The sequence below is a fragment of the Sinohyriopsis cumingii genome, chromosome 2 (assembly GCF_028554795.1).
Source record: "Sinohyriopsis cumingii isolate HCF-2022 chromosome 2, ASM2855479v2, whole genome shotgun sequence".
NCBI lineage: Eukaryota > Metazoa > Mollusca > Bivalvia > Unionida > Unionidae > Sinohyriopsis > Sinohyriopsis cumingii.
The window spans coordinates 78,629,404-78,650,010 of record NC_142962.1 but is presented as its reverse complement, the minus strand read 5'-3'; the positions used below and the strand labels follow the sequence as shown (position 1 = coordinate 78,650,010).

At 34.9% G+C, this 20,607-nt stretch overlaps 1 protein-coding gene across 2 annotated transcripts in view; it reads left to right on the top strand.

Annotated features, from left to right (window-relative positions):
- Positions 1–20,378, top strand: part of LOC149805244 (mitochondrial genome maintenance exonuclease 1-like) — a 42,981-nt gene extending 22,603 nt beyond the window's left edge. For both annotated transcript variants that reach the window (XM_089948819.1, XM_089948825.1), the window contains exons 4-5: positions 14,089–14,224; positions 19,765–20,378. In XM_089948819.1, the coding sequence (XP_089804945.1) occupies positions 14,089–14,224; positions 19,765–19,920 (292 nt within the window). In that variant the 3' untranslated portion in view covers positions 19,921–20,378. The remainder of the gene's footprint in view (positions 1–14,088; positions 14,225–19,764) is intronic.
- Positions 20,379–20,607: the final 229 nt, after the last annotated feature.

The following is a 20,607-nucleotide window of genomic DNA, read 5'->3' as shown; positions in this document are numbered from 1 at the left end:
TCTGTGTTATTTGCAGTTGGACCCAAAGAGTGTAATGGAGTGTGTGTGTGTGTTTTGGTATTCTTGCGAGGACCTAAGCTGGGATGCACACCAACATGTTGAGGATGTGACTACATTGTGAGGACATACACACCAGTCCTCTTACATGCAGTTACACTCTGTGTGTATAGTACACACAATTTGCAGTCTTCCTCTCACATTAGGTTGGAGTGTGAGCGCTTAGCCAATCAGAATGCGTGTGCCTTCTGATTGTTGGTCATCAAATCAGAACATCGCTTCTGTGCAGTGTCACTGTAAATTTTGTATACCGATAAATACGGTTCATAAAAATAATTACTAGTATTATTAGTGATTTTTAAAAAGAAATAATTTTGTAATAATGGTAAACTGGTGATGCCAGCAGAAAGTGATATTTTAAGCCCGGTGCGGCTGATAAGTGCGGTATTTGTGGCGCATGATTTGGTGTGTACATGGATTTTATTGCTTCGAGACATAATGCACCTATCTCTCGGAAGATGGCAAGACGTACTGGATCAAACTGGTAAGAAACAAATAGATTCTTTATAAAATTGTTTATTATATTCGTCCAAAACAGCTTTTTGTTCTTTTATTCCTTATCATCTGTGACAACTTGCTTGTATCCCGTTCCACCAATGAACTTGATGCTTAGGGCCTCATATCATTGCTTATATTTAATTATAACACATAGTATAAAATAATATTATGACTGACAGTTAAATCGTAAGCAACGATACTAGCCTCTGTGCAGATGTATTGATTATTATATTCCCATGTCAAAACAGTTCACATTGATGTCATAAGAGTGGGTTAACGAAGAAGTGGTTCTTTATCTCTCTCTCCATTTCCTTTTCAACTTGATTGTTGAGAGAGAAGCAGAGCACAGTGTACTTTATACTACAAGAATAATATTGTGCTTTTTCTTGGGTTTTTTATTCCAAAAAACAACAGGGAAAATGTTTTGTTTTGTTTGGGGTTTTTTTTTTTTTTAAGTCGGGTAGGCAAGGATAGGAAAATGGAATACTTCTGTGTCAATACACCCTTGAAAAGTAAATGGTTAGTCCCTTTCAAACTAGTACAGTTCTGTTCATGAAACAATATATCCCCCAACAGAAAATAAGGCTCTGTACATGACAGACTCGTTGATAAACAAACTTGGTTACCATAGTAATGTCTGATTCCTGACTTGGTATCTCACAAGCAGGAGTGTTCCAAAATCACGTTCTAATGAACTAGTCAGCTACAAGTAAGACCTAGTGATTCTCAGGGCCATGCCAATTGATGTTCCTTCTCTTCGCCTTTATGGTAGCTGGATTGGTCTGAGTATTAATGGACAAAAACATACACTGACACTCTTTTACTTATTTCTGCCCTCCCTATCATTACTCTTCTAACTGTCCTATCACTTCCATCGTTACTTTATCTTTGACCACACACCACCCTTTGCTTAATAGTCAAGTGTGACTGTGTCAGCGTATTTATAGATAGATATAGCTCCCTGTTTGTTTGTACTCCACCACCAATTTCAATAACAGAAATCTTTAATGTGATAAAAAGTGCACAGAACTTAGTCATTTCATTCATTGAATTTCTAACGTGACTGACCCGAGTGGCAATAACACTAGCATCCTCCATACCTTTCAAGCTTAAAAGTCTTTCCATACTATCACGGCGGCATATTGCATACACTATAGGTGATCCTCTTTTCCTCAGACAGCATTGTGATATAGTTCATCCTATTCTGTAACTGCCGGATAATTCCGTACATTACCATAATGTTCAGAGTTTAGTTTTATATCTCTTTCCACTCATGAATATAAAAATTACACCACTTGTTAAATCCACAGGCATGGCAAATTTATATGTCATTTTTTTTGTTTGTTGTTGCTTGATTCGACATTGTAAATATCGGAAGCAGACAACATAGTATTTTACTTTTATGTACATTCATGTGTGTTGCTGAAAATGGGCTTGTCCAGGAACCATAAGTGACTGACAAGTATGGTCATCTTTAAAACTGAAAACTTCATTTGAAGTGAAATACGCAGATGATAACTGTGTTAGGACCACCTGGGCATAATCAGGTTTGAAATTATTAATCAGTAAATGAACAGATTAAGTTCTGAGCATCTCTGATCTCATTTGTGCCTCTTGCTTTTTAAATTGGAAGAGGGGGTTACAAATAAACGGGGACATATAATCAGACTATAGTTTAAGCTTGATTTAGTGGAATTTGATGTTGTTACTGATTGGGATGGCCATGTCAACATGTGATACGTTAGAGCACTTTAACATCAACAGGTCTCGGGTTCTTCCTCCACCATTAATAATGGCCACCATGTATAGCCTATCATGTGCTGAAAAATGGCGTTAAACCCTACAACAACAACATCAACACGTGTATTCCTGCAGAAAATTAATTCTCAGATTTGGAAAACTCGGCATATTGCTGTTTATACTTCTGCATTTCCACACTAAGCCCTAACAAACTTTATTTGAGTTCGACTATCCCATACATATATATTGTAGTCAGCAGTAACTGGCTATGAGTCAGCTGTGAGACTGCAACTATAATTAATGGCCACCATATTGCTTGCATGTGCTATCTCCTTGCTATTATTAGCACACGATTAATAGTTGGCCTAAATTGGACATCAAAAGACATCACTGTCCTGTGCCATGAACATTTGTTATCCAAACACAGAGCTAGGTGACATTTGACCATAAATATATAGTTCCCACATACAAATCGTGGTGACATCATTCATAAATGTATAGCTCCCAAACTACCCGAGTTAAGATTTGTTGCACTTCTCACCTTCACGCAAATCTACTATTCCCCTTGCCACCGTTGTAATATATGCTCAGTAGAAACAGTGTTTTAGAGTAACAATAATAGTACATAGAAAACTCAAATTTACCAGAAAAATTAGATCTTTGGAAGATACCAACATTGGGCTTGGTCCTTCACATAATGAAATAATGTAAAGAATAATGTTTAGATATAAATGACATTCAGCTTGAATAAATGGAATTCCAGTTAATTGGTTTAAATATAATCACTTTGATTTTAATGACCTCATTTTACATATTTATATTTTTTTTCTTCCCATTTCAATCCAATATTTCTCATTGTTATTAAAAAATAGCTGGAAGATGATGTTGTCATTGTGCTTTCTAAAACAAAATGTAAAACCTAATTGACAATAACCTTTTAGAATTATCCTGATGTTTGCAAAATAAAAATGTTAGTTATTATTAAAAACGCAGAACCTGGAATATGTGAATTACATAAGGGAATTTCAAAACCTAGACCCACACCCAAACAAACATATTTCTGTTAATGATCCTGATATTAAGCTCATACACATAGATAATATTTTAGCTATGTATTATTTGTTTACAAAATAAAATGAAACAAATGTCAATTCAGGTCAAGCAGAAAATGAACTCAATTTTGAACAAGGTCAAGTCCAACATTCAATGTTATATTACAATAGCATGTAATGAAATACAAAATTTATATAAAAAAAAACTAACAAACAATGCAAATTAAATTTACATAACAGCAGAATTTTGTGAGGGTTAATATATTAAACTTCTTGCCCCAGGAATTCAGCACTTGAAATAAATTGATGTGCAATGTTTTTAAAAAAAACAACAGATGTGATCACAAAAACAACTAAGGCTGTGAATTACCACAAACAACTAATTGCAAGAACCCATGATAATCTGTTTTGGAAGACGAGCTCATATATTAAGGATATCCACTTAGTAATATCTATAAGTTGAAATTACATGATTATGACATGTTATTTAAATGTATCAACTAGATTGCTTGGACATTTTGTTGTATTAAAATAATTATATTTCAGAACATTATAGCACCATCATAAATATATTTTATTTTTACAAACTACATGCTTTCATATGAAAATAAAGAAATCACTGTTAATGCTAACATCTATACTTTCAAAATTGTTTAACAGAAATTGGTGATAACTATATCCCACAATTAACTGAGTTCATCTTATGTCAAAACTAATTGTTTCAGTATATCTACATATTTATTTAATGGTGCATTATTCCATTTTTGATTTGATGTGTTCCTAGAGATGTTAAGTTAAACTTGTTTACCTTCTTTTACTGGCTACAACTCGTAAAACTATAAAGCTGTGATACTGAGGTTAAAACATCAACATTTACTGTTGTAGATGATATTCACTGGTAGGTGTTGCTGTTAAAACAAATTAATAGTATGTTACAATAATATATTTGTCAGTGTGAACTCAAGACCCTAATGTTAATGTTTCCTATTGTCAGTATTGGTTTCTTTACATTGTTTAGAGTTGTTCCATTTAAACACCATGGTACCCGGTAAGGCAGTGTTATAAAACTATATGCCATGGTACTTTGATTTCACAGAGTTCATATTAAAATGATAAGAAAATTCTAAATTGTATCTTTGGGCGAGTAACCACTTTAAAAGTGCCTTCCCTGGGTTCCATGTATGTTTTAATGGAACAGCCCTTACATGGTAAACAGTTGAACAATTCTTATTTCAAATGATATCAATGTTTCGGGAATGTAAGATCTGAAAGTAAAGGGGAATATTTTGTTTTAGGTAAAACTTCAAGTCAAGTGTGAAAGCAAAAAGGAAGAAAATGACTGGAATAACATGGTCTAAAGAGGAGAAGGCAGCTGTAGAAAGACAAATGGGACAATTTATAAGAACTGCTTCACTACCAGGAAAAGCAACATGTAAAGAGGCAAAGAAGAAGAAACCTATTATGGCATGGTGTCCATGGAGCCAGATTAAAGTCTATTAAAAATTCAAAATTTAAAGCTAAAAAATCTAACCTTTACCTGCAAAATTCAAACAGGTGATAAATATTTGCTGGCCTATAAGTTGATACTTTTGGAATAGAAAATCTCAGCTTTGTCTTGTACTCCAAATCGACATGTATATGGATTATCGTGTTATCATTCGTTGTGTAATTTTTTGTTATGTAAAAAATAAATATTTCTCCAAAAGTATCGGAAATAATGTGTCAAAAATTTGTCACTTTGGAAAGAGATCGCGTACAAAAAAATTGGCAGCCTACATTGAGAAGGATTTTAAAATATCTACGATTTTTTATATTAAATTCATGTGCATCAGATGTAATTGCACTAAAACAGTATGCACTAGTACTATATGTTGTTTTAATTTGATTACATATATGTGCATTAGAAAATGACTAACCATGACAAAGACAGGTATTCCATCGCATTTTTCTTCTTGCACCGCATGATCAAATAAAATGTGCCCTGACAGAGAGAGGTGTGTGGACAAATGTAATCTGTATTGTTAAGTTAGTTGACAATAGTGATCATTCTCCTGTACAAAGGCAGTGCACTGTGTCGACAGTTCTTTCCAGTTTTAATTATGATATCCATTGTCTCAAGAACAAAACAGTTTTGCATTGTTATTTACATGCTAATTAAATACGCTAATGCTCGAGTCTAGTTGTTCCAGTTAAAACCTGTTTCAGGTCAGTGTTCTGCAGACCAGGTCAGATCAGGAAATGAGACTACCCATAGGGTATTATGAATACAGTACCATGTATTGCCAGGTGCTTACTTGTGCACATTTCTGAACCAGTGACACATTTTGTACTAGCTGACAGAAATGTCATTCAGACTAACAACTAGCCTGAGCAAATTTGAAAACTACATGCCACCTAATTACAGGAAGTGTACATGAACATACTCTTCTTTGTTGGGAAAGGAGAGGTCATTGTGCATACAAAGAAAATTACACAATATGATTCAATGGTCATTTTGGGGATTTAACCCAAATGCAGTCTATATGGATATAAATATTGTAAATATTTAGGTTTGAAAATGAAGGATTGTGGTATGGGTTTTTTATTTACATTTACTGTTTAGTTTATTATTATAGTTTTCTCTTTCACAAGTTTCAGATAAACAGGGCAGTAATGTACAAAATAGCATGAAATGTGATGTGATGCCGGTAATCTGTAGTACATATCATTAATATTCCTGAAAATGAAAGTTGCTAAAGTGCATTTCAAACAGCATTGCAATTTTGATCCTATCTGTAACTCATTAAATTGTCAGGTCATCTGTAGCTAAAAGTAGCTAATTTGTTTTAAATATTTTTTGTGAAACAAATTTGGTACTTTAAGGTATATTTGATGGTGCTGATCTGCAGTTTTATGTAAAATTAATCATGCTATGTGGAACAAGCAGCAGTGGAAAAAAACAAAATTGAGGTATTGCTCTGGCCTTGTCTTATATTCAGCATTAGCTTATATATGGATGAAGGATAGAAACTGTACAAAATGTGCAAATTCGACTTAAACTTCACAGTGACTTATATGCCGACAAATAGGGTAGATTTTCCAGTTGTGTTTACAGTGTGTTCTTAGATTTCATTTTGGTTATTTGATTAATTTGTATTCAGGGCAAGGAACTTTAAATTGGTGTTTATATTTAAAGTTTTGTTATTTGTATCTTTTCATATTTTTCTTAAGCAAATAATTTTCCTGTCAGTGAAGTAGTTTTTATATATTTGTCTTTCATTGAAAAAGCGTTGAAAGTATTACCATGTTTCAAACATGTAAATTTGAATATTTCCATCAGAAAATAGTGTTATCTCTGAAGTCAAGATTACTTCAGTATAATTATTCATTACAGTTTCTCAACATGCTGTTTAAATTTTGCTTCTTTTTACAAATATGCTATTCCTGTACATATTTTTTATATTAGTCTTAAAGAAGTTTGCATTTTAATTTCTTCACCCATAGTAGATTGAGATATGTATACTTTGGTAAGAAGTATACAGCAGTTTTGAAATGAGACATTGCATGCCTTAAATGCAAGTCTGGTACAGTTTTATTGCTCCAACCTAAGTTTGTCTGAATATTCTGAAGGCAAAACGTATTAAACATGTTTCCGATGAATCTGTTTGTCAGATGTTTAAAACGTGAATCGACAAGATTATGTCACATCCATACTGTTGACTTGTATTTTAGCACCTGTTTTAAGTGTGTTCCAAGGTCTGCTGCCCATGTCTCATTTTTATCACTGTTTTGGACTTAGGGGAAAAAATCTAATTGGAATTACAATAGAGATAACTTAAACTTTGCTTCTTTCACTGAATAAGTAAAGATGAAATTATTTGAGTTACTCAGATACATTTACTCTTTACAAAGGAAACTGTCTTGCTTCTTTATGGTCCTTCCAAAAACAAATTGACAGTTTGATGTTTCATCAAGTTTGGGGGGAACTACCTTATCTGATCATAACAGAGATTGTCCATGCAGACAGTAAAGATAAAAAAGATGTTTTCATGTAACAATTCAGCAGTACTGTATATGTCTTCCTGTGAGGCCATTTTTGTCAAGACTTCCACCTTAGATGGAAGTTGATGTCCTTTCGTTCATCTGTCAACACCTTTTGATTCCCCTCAATGGTACAGTATTTTACTTTCTTTCACTTTAATACCATTGTAACCAACTTTTGAATGTTGTTCATGAGTGGGCTCAATATGCAGGCTGTGGCCAGCTTCTTGTATTTATTCAGTGACATACATATTGAATGAAATGACTTTATTTGGGTTGCATCTTTTATATTAAATATTTTGGTGAAGATGAACATTTACTGTATGTAGTGAAATATGTGTCATATTCATACCTGCTTATCTGGATGGCTTAATTAAATTATAATGCATTTTAATCATTTAATGCTTTTTTTCTTCTCAACTTCCTGCTGTTATTTACTTTTAACACTGTGGCTTAAAACATTATTGGATAGGTGGCCATAGCACCTCAGTAGGTGGATCACTGCATTTCGTAATCCAGTGGTCATGAGTTCGCTACACTGGAGAGGAAAAGCAAAGCTTGACTTTACATCCAGAATAAGAACACTATGACTAGACTTTTTCTCAGATATGGGCAATGTACCAGATAATAAAAGACAGAGAAGTTCCTGTGTACATTATTTTTTAATAGGGATAGGTTTGGCAGCATTGCCCACAGGTGATATAGAACCTTTCAACATGAATGGCATATAATTCTCGAAAATAAAAATCAGATTTATTACAAATTTATTACTTTCAGTACAGGACTTTGACCTTGGCCTCTTAAAATAGGAGCCTTTGGAAAGTCTGTCTTTATTATGTTGCTTATTTTTTAATCTTTAACAATCTGAAATAGCATGCACTTTCTTGTTGCAATATAAGTCTATCCAATTTCCATTTTGAAATTCCTAACCTATGGTGAGATACATCAGGTACCAGCTGATCACCCCTCAATATACGTTCTTTAACCACATCATAATTAACACTTTGTTGTAATGACAATGAAGTGTAGATTTTATTAGCTTTGCCAATAAGTACACTTTGTACAAATATATTTCAATGCTCTCTTGGCCATATTGATCTACTTCCTCTTCTATAAAAATTGATAGTAACCTATTTCTGATAGCATCAAAACAAGAGCATGCATGTAAAGTGAGATGTCGCTTTTCACTTTTCAGTTCTAATTTTTTTATTCTAAATTGCATTTCCCACTCTGGCAGCCTAGTGGCTAGAGCGTCCGTCCTGTATGGGGGAGGTCGCTGGTTCAAACCCCGGCTGAGTCATACCAAAGACATAAAAATGCTACAGCTAGGTGCTCAGCATTGAGAGTTTAGTGTTAGGACTTGTCATCCTTTTGCTAGGTTAATATGATTTGGTATTGACAGTGGCATGATGCCCCAATGCTAGACATCACTATATACTGCCACGATGCAGACATCATAGCAATATGACTGATTGTTTTTTTAAAGGCTACGATAAATATCCAAATTGCACACATACACACTCCATTTGCATATCTTTTCTATCTTTATCGATCTCTCTCTCTCCTCTCTCTGCGACTCCCTCTTTCTGAAATTGCATTTGTCTTTCTCTTCAAATGAATTCCAGTAGTGATGCAAACAAATTCCAATATTGAACTTGATATGTCAGTAGCCTCGAATGTGCTAATGTGCTGACAGTCTTCATGTATCGGGGTGATATAATCCAAAACATCTTATATCAGTTCAGTACAATTCCAAACTAGTGATTTAGACCAAGAAGTAATAATGAGCACCTTGAAATTCAAGTGAATAATTTAAAGAAATGAATCCTCTGAAATATTAACTGAATGCAACCTAAATTGAGTCCTCAAAAACTGATGTTAAGACATGCAATAAAGAAGTTCTGTTACTTTTCCCATTGTGAAAAAAAAACAACCAAAATTTAATAACAGAACCAGGTTGAAGGTTATTGAGAATATTTTAAGTTTTAAACGAGGTCAGTCTTCTTACTAAAACTTAATTTAAGAACATGTAATGCAGCAAGTACACTTGGAATTCCCAAGAGGAACACCAGTGTCCTTAATTCAAACTCGAGTAAATGTTTATCTCGAGTAATAATGATCTTAATATACAGTCCTACCCACTTAAATCGACAAGCTGCCTATTTCAACAAAAATGCAAAGTCCCTGTCCCTTGGTCTACTATTACTACCAAAATTGTCATGCTTATGTTGACGTCAAGATAAAAAAATAAACGTACATGTCAACAGAAGCCCTTGGTCCCAACTTAAACAAATCCTTTGTTTTCTAATCATTTATGTCGACAAGCTGCCAGATCCGACCCATACTTTGTTCAACAGTTAGTTAATCTTGCCAACAGGCTTTAATTTTCCCGCCTAATCGTTTATGTTGGCAAGCGGCCAGTTCCGTCCTGTACTTTATTCAACAATTAGTCAATCTTGCCACCAGGCTTTAATGTTGCGGTCGGATAAAAAATAAAGCTTTTGTTTGGTCCTATAAAGTTGGACTCTCGCACCGACTTAAATAAAAGCAATGAAATCTGATTGATTCATGCATTTTCCAAAGTGATCAGTGATTAAAACAAGTTTATTGCGATGTGACAGTTTCCTTTTTAACTTTATTTAGCACGTGTCAGTGTATACAATTTATGCCTTCATTAATCATATCAGCTGCATATCTCTTGTTCACTTTTATGTACTTTTCACATTGACTTCTGTAACTAAATACATGTACTGTTTAAACCAACTTGTTGACAGGTTTTCATTTCCCCATGAATAGCCCCATCCCCTTGGTAGCCTCAATAAGATGGGAACAGACTGACCAAAATCTAGGTCAATTTAAATGCATGTACTTGAAGCATGTAAATAACAACTATGCAACCATGTGCTAATCCCGACATTGAATGTTGTAGTGAATGTTTTTCATATCAGGATGCGACCGATGCAATATTTTATTGTGGATTTATTACATAAAAGTTAACCAAAATGTAATTTGTCAATAAACAAGTGTATTTCACACTGGTTTTGTCTTCATGTACTCAAAATTTCCATTGTTTGTTTTCTCAAAGTGTAAATGCTACTCACTGACAACAGGTCACCCCTTACTGACGAATTTAACTTGTATCATTTTTCAATTACACACACCCCTTATCTCGACATCCACCTATGTCGACAATATTTCCTCGGGCCCGAGGATGTCGACATAAATGGGTAGGACTGTATAATCTAAAATCATAGATAAATATTAGTTTTGTTTTATATTGTTTACACAAAAATAAGAGTTTTATCAGGTGGGCATTAAACTCAATTACTGACCAAGGTCAATATCACAACTTAGATATATGTAACAAATAATCATAGATAAAGGCCAACACATACAAATTAAATATACATCACAAGCGTTGTTACATGTTTTTAAAGTTGCGCTTGTATATGTCAGCAGTATCTAGAGTCTCGGCTACTTCCCACATTTATATTAAGAGAAAAAAAATCCTTGCATTATACCACCTGTATAATATGTACAAGGACAAACCACCACCAGTTTTGCTTTTATTGCAGAATACCACTGTAACAATGCATCTTTTGAGGACAGTGAAAAGGAACCTGAAGTTTAGAGCTATATGTGGTTTTCCTGCTACCATTGGTCGAAAAATGTTTTTCAAACTGAAATAGAATTTGTCTTTAATCAAGGAGAGCTGAGAAAGTGAATGGAAATTTACAACTGTACAGAACTCTGCTCCCCAGCCAAGTCATACCAAAGACTTACAAAAATGGTACTAAAAGCTGCCTCGCTTGGCACTCAGCATTAAGATGTTAGTGTTAGGACTGGTTGGCCTGGTCTCAGGATAATGTGATTGGGTGGGACATCGAGCTACATGTCTGCAGCAAGATGCCCCAGTGCTTGACATCACTATAAACTGCCATACTGCAGACACTGTAGGGATATGACTGAAAAAGAGACTGCCGTAAAGCTGAGAGGCTTTGGCTTTCCACCAGACTTGCTATTCATAAGCAAATCTATGAAGCCGCTAAGAAGAACGTTACAAACATAGTCCATGCAGCAAAATCGGCCCACTACATAACCAAGATCGTGGAAAGTTTCAGCTGCAAAGAGCTCTTCGAGATTACTAACAAGCTAATGTCAAGGAACAAATGTACACCACTTCCAACTACCTTCTCTCTTGTCGACCTTCCAAACCTGTTTGCAGATTTCTTCCGTGACAAAGCACAAACCATTAGAGATGAGCTTGACAACACAATTTCAGTTGACTCGTCATCACCATACAGTTGGGATACAGAATTTGAGTGGCAACCATTAGCAGCATTTGAACCTGTCTCTATGGATTTGGTATGCACAATCGTGATGAAGAGTGCACCAAAGTCATGTGAACCTGATCCAATTCTAATATCACTGCTGCTTGAGTGCTTAGATCCAGTATTGCCTTCACTAACTGATGTTATTAATACCTCTCTCTCATCCGGGTAATTCCCATCATTTTTCAAAACTGCCATTGTAAAGCCTCTGCTGAAGAAACCAACACTCGACCAAAACGATTTAAAGAATTACTGTCCAGTTTCTAATCTCCCATTCATATAAAAAATCTTTAAAAAAGATTGTTCTATCCCAACTTGTATCTCATCTGAATTCAAACAAAACTTTTTAGCAATGTACAATCAGCATTTCGCCCTTACCACAGTACAGAAACTACTCTTCTAAAAGTAGTTAATGACATTCTCTCTGCTTTGGATAGAGGAAAGATTACAGTCCTCACCCTCCTTGATTTGTTTGCAGCATTTGACACAATTGACCATGATATATTACTTCACCGTCTCCAGCATGTATTTGGCATTCACGATACAGCCTTACTGTGGTTCAAGTCCTACTTTGTCAACAGGACACAAATTGTGTCTGCAAATGGAATACACTCCACCCCAGTTGATCTATGTTGTGGTGTTCCACAGCGGTCTGTTCCTGAACTTGTTCTCTATACTCAGCCGCTCTCAGATGTCATAGATCATCATCTAGTGTCTCACCAATTGTACGCTGATGACACCCAAATATACAAATCTAGCCACCCAACTGAAGTTGATGCTACCATCCAAGGTGTAGAGATGTGCATTTCTGATGTGAAATCATGGATGCCATGTAACAAGCTGCAGATGAATGATGATAAAACTGAGGCCATTCTGATCACAACACAAAGACTTTCCCATTCACATCCTTTACCTCAAACAGTAAATATCAGCAAGAACAACATTAAATTCACACAATCAGTACGAAACCTAGGTGTTACTCTGGACAGGACTCTCACACTGCACCAACATGTCATAAACATATGCAAGGCTGCATATCTTGAGCTGAGACGCATCAGCTCCATTCACAAATATCTTTCAGTTGTTGCCACACAAAACACTTGTGTGTTCATTAGTATTTTCAAGACGACTATTGTAACTCAATTCTGTCTGGTTCATCTCAATATCTACTCCAGAAACTTCAAAAAGTTCAAAACGCAGCTACTCGGATCAAACTTAGAGTACCACGATCAGAGCACACCTCCCGCTGCTCTTTACCCTACACTGGCTATCCATTTGATCCAGAATCAGACACAAAATTTGTTCTCTGTGCTATGTTTCACTGACGGACTCCATTCCAACATACCTATCCAACCTCACCCATGTGTACCCACCAGCAAGATACTTACACTCCTCTTCTGTCAATTGTATATTCATTATTCCCTCGACCGCGCCAGTAGCTTAGTGGTTAGAGCATCCACCTTGGATGGGGGAGGTCGTGGGTTCAATCCCCGGCCGAGTCATACCAAAGACTTACAAAAATGGTACTGACAGCTGCCTTGCTTGGCACTCGGCATTAAGAGGTTAGTGTTAGGACTGATTGGCCTGGTGTCAGGATAATGTGACTGGGTGGGACATCATGCTTCATGTCTGCGGCATGATGCCCCAGTGCTAGACATTACTATAAACTGACACATTGCAGACATCGTAGTGATATGACTGAAAAACTTAGAGCTACATTAAAAATCCAAAACACTTCACATCACATTATTTCCACTTTGAAAACGAAGTCATATGGACAACGTTCTTTTGCATACCATGGCCTGGCGACATGGAATGAATTGCCCACTGAACTAAGACACAAAGACACAGTGATCCCATTCAAGAGTGCTCTTAAAACTCACTTATTTCGACTGCAAGAACAAACTTAAAGACCTAATAATATTTCATACCTTAATTATTTTCAGCATGTTATTTTATGTTTTCTAATTTCATGGTGTTTGTTTCTTGTCATCATATCATTTATATGTTGTCTAATGTAAAGCGCTTAGAGCTTCTAAAGATTAGTTGCTAAACAAAGTCATCCCTATTATTATTATTATTATTACTATTATTATTATATAATCGTGAGAAATAGATTTTTCAGAGATGGCAAAAGAAAAATTATGAACAGATCAGAACAGATTCTTTGATTGTTGAAACTTGACATATAAATGCAAGAGATGTCTTTTTATTGGAGAACTTGTTTCACAAGTTTTTATTTCCCATCATCTGCAAAATAGCATCACCTAATGCATTACACTATGGGCATTATCGTATTATGGTTAAAAAATACAAACTTCTGAAACAAATTTCATGAAGCATCTTATTGTTTTATCATTAACTTGAGTATTTTTATTCTGTTCTTTCAGGGACACTTTGTGTGTGATTGAATGGAAGACATCCTCAAAAAAACGCCCTCTTTTGAGCAATACTTATGACAACCCAATACAGCTGGCAGCATACCTAGGAGCTATAAATAGAAGTAATTTTCTTTCCAGTAAAGGGGTAGGTTTAAAATTCACTGTAACAAGAGAAAGTTTTAGAAGTTATCGCTATTGCTTCACAATCCATGGGTCCTTTTCATAAAAATATCACATGTGATCTTTTGTGTATCTCTAAGAAGCTTTTCACCTTTTTCTCCACAATTGTCTTTTGACTCATTGCTTGACCCTCTATTTAAAAAATATTCAATTATTCCTTCTAGAATGTGCTTCTAGACCTCTTTCTATAATGTTTTTCTGAGGTATCCACAGTATTGTCTGTCATGTTCCTTTTTCATTTCTTTGATTTTGGATTGAAGTTTCTCATTTCATTCATCATAAGAAGCCAGTAGCCTTGTTAGTGACAGTTAAATCATCCCCAAACCTGTACTGATCATGACTGAAGATCAAGACGTTGATCTTTCCTATTCTTTAAATTGTGAAATTTTATGCAGACACTTTGTCTGAACACATCTGTATACATTTTAGACAGTTACTGGCAGCTCTTGAAATGTGGTCAGCTGAAGGCCCCTTTTGGCAGTATGTACAGAATATTTCCAGATCAAATCCTGTATTACAACTTGTAAATTTCGTGTTGAATAACGTAACTATAAGTACTGTTGACATTTCGTGTGTATGTTGGAATTTTCTTTTTAGAACGGGCACCAGGTTCCATATGACAGTATCTCATCTTTGTAATATTCAACTTCTAGAAATGTTGAAAAGATAAGAAGATTCAGAAATTTCTCCAGCAAATAGAAGAAAACAGAACTGGAAGGACAATTATGCTGTCATGTTTAGATTTGTGAAACCATCTAGTAAAGGAGAAAACTTTGCATTTTGCAAATTGTGTAATTGTGATTTCGCTATCCAAAATATAAAACAGCATGAAAAAGCTAATAAACATTAGTTTGCTGCTTCGTCATCAACAACTCAATCTGAACTTAGACCATTTTTAAAGGACCTTGATGTAATTTGATAAGAAGTTCATTTTTCTAAAATTCTTGCTGTAGAAAGAACCTTCTCTTTCAGTTGCTAGTGATGCTGGTAATTTATTTTGCACACTCTTTGTAGACAGTAAAATTGCAAAAGATTACTCCTGTGTTAGAACAAAAACAGTGGCTATCATTAATGAACTGGCAACTGATAATATACTCTCCTGTGATACTGTTGATGGGCAGTAGATTCCGATGTTAAAGATGAAGAATTCTTGGGGAGCTTTCTTTATGATTGTCTGAATTATTTTACGTTGGGCATCTTTTTTTACCATATTCTAATGCTGATTATTAGAGGATTTTTAGTTCAGAATAAAAAAATGCACAGAATTCAGATCATCGATGAAACATGATACATTGGAATAGACAATGCTTAAAAAATCAAGGTGTAGAAAAGACATAAACATCCAGTGTCCAATGACTTGCTCAGAAGGTGCAAGAGTGTAACACGTACATCTTTGTAGAGCTGTAAATAGTTACATGCATTAAAGTTTTAAAAGTCTGTATTTGCTCATGAATGTCAGTATTTTTTTCATAAGCAGTTCATATATTTGTACTCAGTGGTTGTCAGCCATGAAAATTTGGAATAAACCTTTTCTTGAGAAACAGTGCTCAACAACATGGAATTCCAAACTATTGCAGTTTTTCTCAAGAATTTGTATTGTGAGGTTTTCGGTGTGTTTTGAAGTCAAACTAGATCAGAAAAACATCTTGGGAGACTTTTATCTACGTACACGAATACTCTGCATGATATATATTTATAGCATTAGATGCATGAAAATAGTTTTATTTGTTCCTATTTTGCGGAGTGAGTCTGAAAAAATTGTCCTTTTCTAGGGCAAAATTTGGCCAGTTGCACAATGTCAACATCCTCAGTGTTTTTCAGATTGTTGCATTTCGGGAGGAAGGCATTAAATGAATCTGTTTCTTTGTACATCATAGTGGCTATGCAAATACAGGTCATGTACTACTTATGTGTGATGGTACTGTTGTGACATGACATGTTAGATAAAGCCAAGTGTGCGAGTGAGGATTACCTAACCATACTTTCCCTCATGTTGGTTTGTAAAGGGTAAATGTTGCATGGTGAAAATGGGTGTGCATAGCCAATAAGTGATACTCACCATAACGGTACCTCCTACCTTACCCACCCACCCTAAACATCTTTAGTTTGGAGGTATAGGTTTTTGCAAGTTAGGATAAGTCTTAGTCAGTAAAGGTAGGTGTTGACTTGTAGAGTTCAGCCATGTTAAACCTAAAAAAGGTCCATACAGTCAGTTTGTTTATTTAGCTATAGACATTTTTAATGTTACATCTTCCGTAGAACCCATGGGGCATAGAGTCATATTTAATATCAAATTTGATTGATTCCCATAGGGTCATGCTTAATGTTAAAGTGTCAAAGATTCCCACAGGGTCAAATTTAATGTTAATTCCCTTGGGTCACCATAGTACATCTTCGATCTCATATCCCCCATAACTACTTACATGTTTCTAATGATATGCAAGACATGCATAGTTTTTGTCAAAATCAATTTGAATTAAATTTATTACAAAATTTAACTGATTGAAAGGTTTATAAAGTTTTGATATTATTGTCTTATTTAACAAGGTTTTGAAAGAAATTTGAGATGCAAATATCTGCATTAACCTCATTTTCATTTAGGATAGGAAATAGAAGAAATTATCTTCATAATTCATCTTGCCAGCTTATTGGTGCACTGTTTTTATTAAAGTAAATTATTCATTTAATATGTTGCTTGTGATTTGGTAATTTATCAATTGCATGACAAGTGTCATGTATAAAAAAGAAAATATACATAGTATAAGCAACTTTTCATGATCCAGTTTCAAAACATATTTTGTTCGAATTTATATAAAACTAATGAAAAGGACAAAATTACATCACCGCGTGCTTTAATCTTTGCAGCTTCAGTCATAAATTGGCACATAAAATCAAACCCTCTTAATTTTTTCCATCTGAATACCCTGTTCACATAATATTTCTGAGGAACAGATCTAGTTGTGGTTTAACTGTCAATGTATTTGTCAGTGCAAAATGCATATAGGAAAGAGAATTGTTTTATTCTTAACTTTGTCCACTGTCAATATACTAACTAACTGGACATCTGGTATTTTACCCCTTCGTATGACCTTGCAATTTTTTTAGAAAGGGTGCAAGTATTCTGTACGTATTCCTGAAAGGACCCTTCAGCTGAACCTAACTTGTGAGCTGTGAGATATACTTGTAAGATCTAATACACCAATGTTTGCATATGAAAGTGTCTGCGTGCAGTTTCACATTTTAAAGAATAGGCAAGTTCTGCCACTAAACTTTTTGTCATTGTCAGTAGTACAGGCTTGGGGTTGATTATTGGACTAAGGGACATGTTCATTATGTGTAGGTACAGGTCATAGGCACAATCTGGTCAGTGTAACTGGACCTTGTGAGAAAACATTACTAGAATGTATTGTGGTTGACAGAACCTAAAATTATCTTGCCATCCATAACTCCATATTAACTCATAAGTTATGAATTTTCACATTAAACGAATGAACCGAAAAATGTGTGCTTAACTTTTGTTACCAGATGGAACTCCACCCTCAATCACAACCACTACAATCCAGATAAACAGTATTAATGTTATTATTATTATTATTATTAAAAATAACAATACATCACATTCATGTTGTGACCAGAATGTTTAAAGCCACTTTGATGGCCTCTTACTTATGCTGTTAGGGAGAAGTGATTTGAAAGGATAGGAAGTTACTCTTTTGTACAATTCAGACATTTCATAATGAAGATTTTTTTGATTTAATCATTATAATCAAAGCCATTCATGTCATGGTGGAACTGTTTTAATCCTCTTAAAATTGCGATGACCTGGGCTGTATTGTCAAAAGTGATGTATGGCATAGTAATTTAAGTGATTGATTGGTTTGTTTTGGTGTTTTACAGCACATCAACACATGTAGGTTATTTTGTGGCAAGGCAGTTGGAGTAAAATGTCTCGCCCAAAGACATGCCATGGAAGCTAACCCAGGCTGTTCTTATAGCAGGATTTGAACCCAAATCTTTTAGTCACATGTCTAGCATGTTAACCACTGAGTCCATGTCACTGCTCTTAATAAATGAAAAGAAAGCCATGATAATAATCATCCCACACCTGCCAACAAGAATATGATTTCTTACCCTTTTGTTAATTTCAAGACTATTGGCACTTGGTGAGCCCAGTCTAAAATATTTAATTATCCACATCAGTTAATAACAAGACTATGTCAAAGAAAGTTTATTTAACAAGATTGAACACTTAACTTTTCTATCCCTCCTCAAGGACAAGAAATCTGATCAAGTTCTCCTTGAAGTGAAATTTCTTACTAAATTTGTTTCAGATCATGAAGTTGTTCAAACTTAAATGAGCAGAAATTAAAGGGTTTATACCAAACCATGCCATAAAAATGTTAACTTCTGGCAGAAAATGGTAAATATCAAACTTGAACTAGATACAGCCTTGTACCAGATTTAGTTTCAATCCATGACTTCCATCAAAAGTTTTAACAAAAATGAAAATGTAAGGCCTGTGTCATACAGAGTACATGACTCCATAAATTGGTGAAGATGACTAATGTCTCTTGATGATAAGCATCATGCTAAATATAGTCATTTGTCCATTGGCACAAATGTGTTATTGCAACTCCTCCAGTACTACTTGAAGTAATGCCTTGAAACTTTACACACACATTCATCCCAAGGTCAGGTTGATTCTAAATGAACTTAATGCTGCTGAGTGGATAGAAAATATGGCACCTACAGTGGCCATTTTGAAAATCAAATCACTTCTCCACCTGAATGTATAGTCACATCAAAATGAGGTTTTCACCCTTCACTGGTTGGGCCTAAATGAAAATGATGATGATATAACATCCATTATGGCCACTACAGCAGGCATGTTGAAAATCTTGTTGCATTATACTCCTGAGTGGATGTTCATATTGACATTGGATTTTTACAGTTAGACATTCTATGATATCTGGTTCATCCTAAATGAAAAAAAAAAATATGTTAATCTTACATCCAGTATAGCTACCATGGTGGACAGCTTAAAAATTATTACCACTACTCCTGGATGGACATGGGGTTTATCAACAAAAGATAGAGCTGATCTTACATCCAATAAGGCAACTATCTTAAAATGTTGTTGTTGCTCAAGAATATCGAAGTTTCAACACTTGGCAGTTGAAAAGATCAAATGGTTTTATCTTGGTTTCCTGGATATATATTTTGGCTAGTGGACTGCTGGCCACATTAAGTACTTTGAATCCAACCATTAGATCAGCCCTTATTGGATGCTTTGATGTGTCCTTGGATAAGACGGTCTCATTACTTTGGCATTCAGTAACCTACTTGTGTTGCTTTGCTGTAAAATATGAGACCAGTCCATAATAAATCAAATGATGATGGTCAAGTGAGTCTTTGGCGATTTCCATGTAATTTAAAGAAAGAGTATATTGTAATATTTTATGAATTTATTTGACTATAATTATAACAGTGATTATTTTCTTACAGATTGACAAATTGAGCAATGCTATGGTTGCTGTGGTTTACCCAGGGGGAGAACCAGCCAGTGTACATTTAATGAACTCAGCAACTTGCCAACACTACTGGGAGCGTTGGCTGGAGAGACTAAAAAAGTACTGGACAATGAAGGCACAAGAGACTTAATTGATGCATTTTATAAGCATATTTTGTGTTCAGAACAAAGTAAAGATATTTCAGTGATGGCTTCATTACTTCTTTGATAGTTTTCAACAAATATGATTATGCATCCAGCCAGCTTTGCACCTTGAGCACAGGATTGGTTTCCAGCATGTCTCTCAGATCAGCTTTGCTGCAGTTCCTAAATCTTGACCCTTGTGCACACATTTTCATCCAGAAACATAAAATGCATTTATTAAAAAGGCATCATCAGTTGTTACAAATGGATTTTGCATAGTGAGCATATGAGATGGAGAAGTCTTGAGCAATCCTGTATCACACGCTGCTGAAAAATGTACATTTTAGCCCAGCTACAGTTTCTCTAACAGTGTCCATTGTTCCAATCAGAACTGCTATAACTTGTTCAAGCTATATTCACTGATATCTGGAAATGTGCATGTGTAATAAATATTTTTATCAAACTATGATAATGCATCAGTGTTTTCCAATGATCCAATTGAATAAAGTAGAAACCAGAATCAGCAAACCAAAAAAAAGAAATTGTATGCAACTCTCAGGCAGAAGTTTAGTGTATAATCATAATTTGCCAAAAGATTTTTCAATCTTTAAATTTGCCCCCCCCAAAAATTCCAACCATACTGTTTCAGTGACATAATCACCAGAATGGACAGGAACAGACCAGAACAGATAAAA